The sequence below is a fragment of the Microdochium trichocladiopsis genome (genome assembly GCF_020744255.1).
Source record: "Microdochium trichocladiopsis strain MPI-CAGE-CH-0230 chromosome Unknown B0I36scaffold_12, whole genome shotgun sequence".
NCBI classification, from domain to species: Eukaryota; Fungi; Ascomycota; class Sordariomycetes; order Xylariales; family Microdochiaceae; genus Microdochium; species Microdochium trichocladiopsis.
Window position 1 is genome coordinate 15440 of NW_025763555.1, and position 2953 is coordinate 18392.

A 2953-nucleotide genomic window follows, 5' to 3' on the forward strand; every position below is an offset into this window, starting at 1 on the left:
GGAGCTACAGTACAGTACTGCAAAAAGAATTGTAAACAGAAAGGCCAAACCCAGTGCTTTTGCAAGATACTTTACCTGGATGCTTACGGGAGAAGCGCAATTACGTACGCAGTGATGAACGATCACGAAGAGTGCCTAAAAGTTCTATTAGAACTTCCTGGTAGCTTACAGGCACTGCGCGCAAGGGATTATGTTGACAGCCGCCCCGTTGATTACACATGCGAGGGCCGAAAAGACATTCGAATCCTTCTAAACGCAACTAAGTTAGCCCTTGAGACAAAAGGCTCTAGAATCCAGTATAAAAAGCGGCGTTGGTGAATACCGGGCAGTTGACTTTAATGTACTGTATAACGTAATCCACAAGTGAGTGAGCCACCTTCCAGGCACCCGTACGACAATGTGTAAGATAATTCAACCATAACGCCCTAAATCAATTGAAACTATGAGGAATCCTCTTCTTCAGAGGCAGATATAACTTTCTGACACGTACGAGTATTATAGCCGGGCTCGCCGTAGACGCTATATCGTCGCGCGTGCGTTTCTGGCCTCCTCGTACGACTAGTATTCTAACTCGTTTCCGCCCTTAACTGCTCCGTCGCGTCGATTTGAGCCTTCAAATCTTTTGCCTGATTAATCGTTAGGGGCTCTCCTTTCTATAGTTGTTTCCTTTTCGTACGACGACGGCGGCCAAGGCGGTCGTTTGTATCTCGAAGTTCGGCGAGGTTATGGCGTATAAGGGTCTACTCGTGTACTATCATTGTGATTCCTTTATTAAGCTACCGTAGGCTCTCAATAATAGATAACGGAGAGCTATTCTGGTGTTATATGATGCGATTTTTGATGTACTCTATCTACGATTCGGCCTCAATTGGGTCATTCGGCGTCGTTGAAACCTAAGGAGGTGGTGGTCTAGTAGAGGAACCTAGCGGTGTTAGCATATGAAACGTTACATCTAGCTACGAAATCATATAATTTGGGTCGTACGGCACTAGGCTAGTTGCTCTAAAGCCTACCTGGATGTTTAACTTTATTATCGTAGCGTCGTACGCCTTATAAAAGGCTGGGAGGAAGTCCTCCTTTGAGATATAGGTAATATACGCCCGTATGAGACCCTTGATTTCTTTACTGTACGCCCGTTTAAGAGGGCTAAAGTACCTAATATCGAGAGGCTGGGGCTTATGTGACGAATGAGTAGGCATATAGAGCGTTATAATGTTCTATTCCTTGTAGTAGAGCTCGAAATCGACGGAATGGTAGCTCTCGTGGCCGTCGAGGATAAGGAGGCGGTGGGTACCCTTCGTACGACTCTTCGTATGGAAATCGAAGTGTTTTACCCATTCTAGACCTCTCTCGTTCGTTGTCCAGCCGTTTTCTGAAAGCGCGATTACCCAGTCGGGCGGTAGAGGGCTACTTGCGGTCTAGGAGTCGAGGTGGACCTTCCCTACGAAGATGATATATGGTGGGATTAAATAGCCGTACGACGCGATACCCTAGATTACTGTAACCCATTCCTGATTACCTTATTATACGGCTCTTGGCCTCCCGCGTTGATCGGAGGTCGTAACGATAGTTTCGGCGGAGATCTTACCTATCGCGAAGCCCGTTTCGTTAAAGTTATAGATGTTATTATCGTAGATCCCGTATTTCGCGATTATATTTCGTACGAGCTTAAACCACGCGCGATACGCGTGCGGATCCTCGTAGAGGACTCTCTAGTAGTCGATTCTTCGATTAAAACGCGTACGGAGCTTAGATCGTCGTCGTACGAAGTTCGTAGCCAAGTTCGTTCCGACGTGTGGCGCGTCGCGTTCGCGGAGGAGTCGATCCGCCATTTCTCGAATACCACTTAACCGCGGTGGAAACGATCGCGAATCTAGGTCGATTATATATCGAATAACGCTATCCTCTTCGTACGAGGTTAAATTTTGGTAGGGTAGTTGAGTATCGCCTCTCGTAGGTCGGCCGCTTCGTCGTTGTTGAAGTATCGCACGGGATATATTATACAATAATGCAGCTTGTCGTATACTTAATTCTGGGTCCGACCGAAGCGCATTAAGTACCAGAATCAAATCGCTTTCAATTAATTGCAGTCCCATAATTATTGGTGGAGAAAAAGGAGAAAGAGGGTGGCCTGTACGGAAATGACAGAAAGTGGCTCACTCACTTGTGTGGCTCACTCACTTGTGGATTACGTTAGTTAGTTGATCTCCATAAGCTCGGCTTTTTCTGTGCCAGGACTGGTAAGCTCTAGTGCCACAAGTATCGCTCCACGCGAACACTAGCATACGTGGCGACTGGTATGTCCGTTGTGGCGGCCTTGATTTATGGGCTCGATATATTCGGGCTAGACATGATGAACAAAAAAGCCTTCATTTATACTCTGGTGGCAAAGATAGGCTGCCTTCTATCTGGAACCGCGCTTTATGCAGTGTGTCTCCCATTTTGCCCATACAGGAGAAAAATTGATCCTAAGACACCTGATTCGAAAGATGAGGTTTCCCGAGAGTTGGTGGCCTGGAGGATTCGGCATGTGCAGCTCCCACTTATTCATGCACATCCTGGTGGTCTGCGCCGCTGTTATCCAGATGATAGGGTATCTGGAAGCCTTCGACTATGCTTACTTAAATATTACCTGCTTGGCCTCTTGAGTTACTACCTTTGTAGAACCTCTCATCACCGGGACGAGCGGAGACCTTCCAACTTAGGTAGCACTGTTGGAGATTCTGGCAGCAAGGTGCTTTCGGGAGTGGGCGAGAGCGCCAGCAAGCCGACAGCAGCACAAGCAATGCGGGTTGAGTGGGTACTCAGGGTCGGCCTGCTAGAAGCGGCGGATATCAGAAAGGCAAAACTCAATTACTACACCAAAGCCGTGCACCAACTAAGACAAATGTAAGTATCGTGACACCAGATTCCTGCTACGATTCCGACTGCTACGGCGAGGCATCCATCTATC

The 2953-nt window shown here is 47.5% G+C and overlaps 1 protein-coding gene across 1 annotated transcript; it reads left to right on the forward strand.

The window, feature by feature from the left end:
- The first annotated feature begins 2347 nt into the window (after window positions 1-2347).
- On the forward strand, window positions 2348-2710 carry B0I36DRAFT_336327 (uncharacterized protein). The gene is made up of 2 exons (XM_046155591.1): window positions 2348-2428; window positions 2490-2710. The coding sequence occupies exons 1-2, from the start codon at window positions 2354-2356 to the stop codon at window positions 2646-2648; spliced, it is 234 nt and encodes a 77-aa protein (XP_046005633.1). The 5' UTR covers window positions 2348-2353; the 3' UTR covers window positions 2649-2710.
- The last annotated feature ends 243 nt before the right edge of the window (window positions 2711-2953 follow it).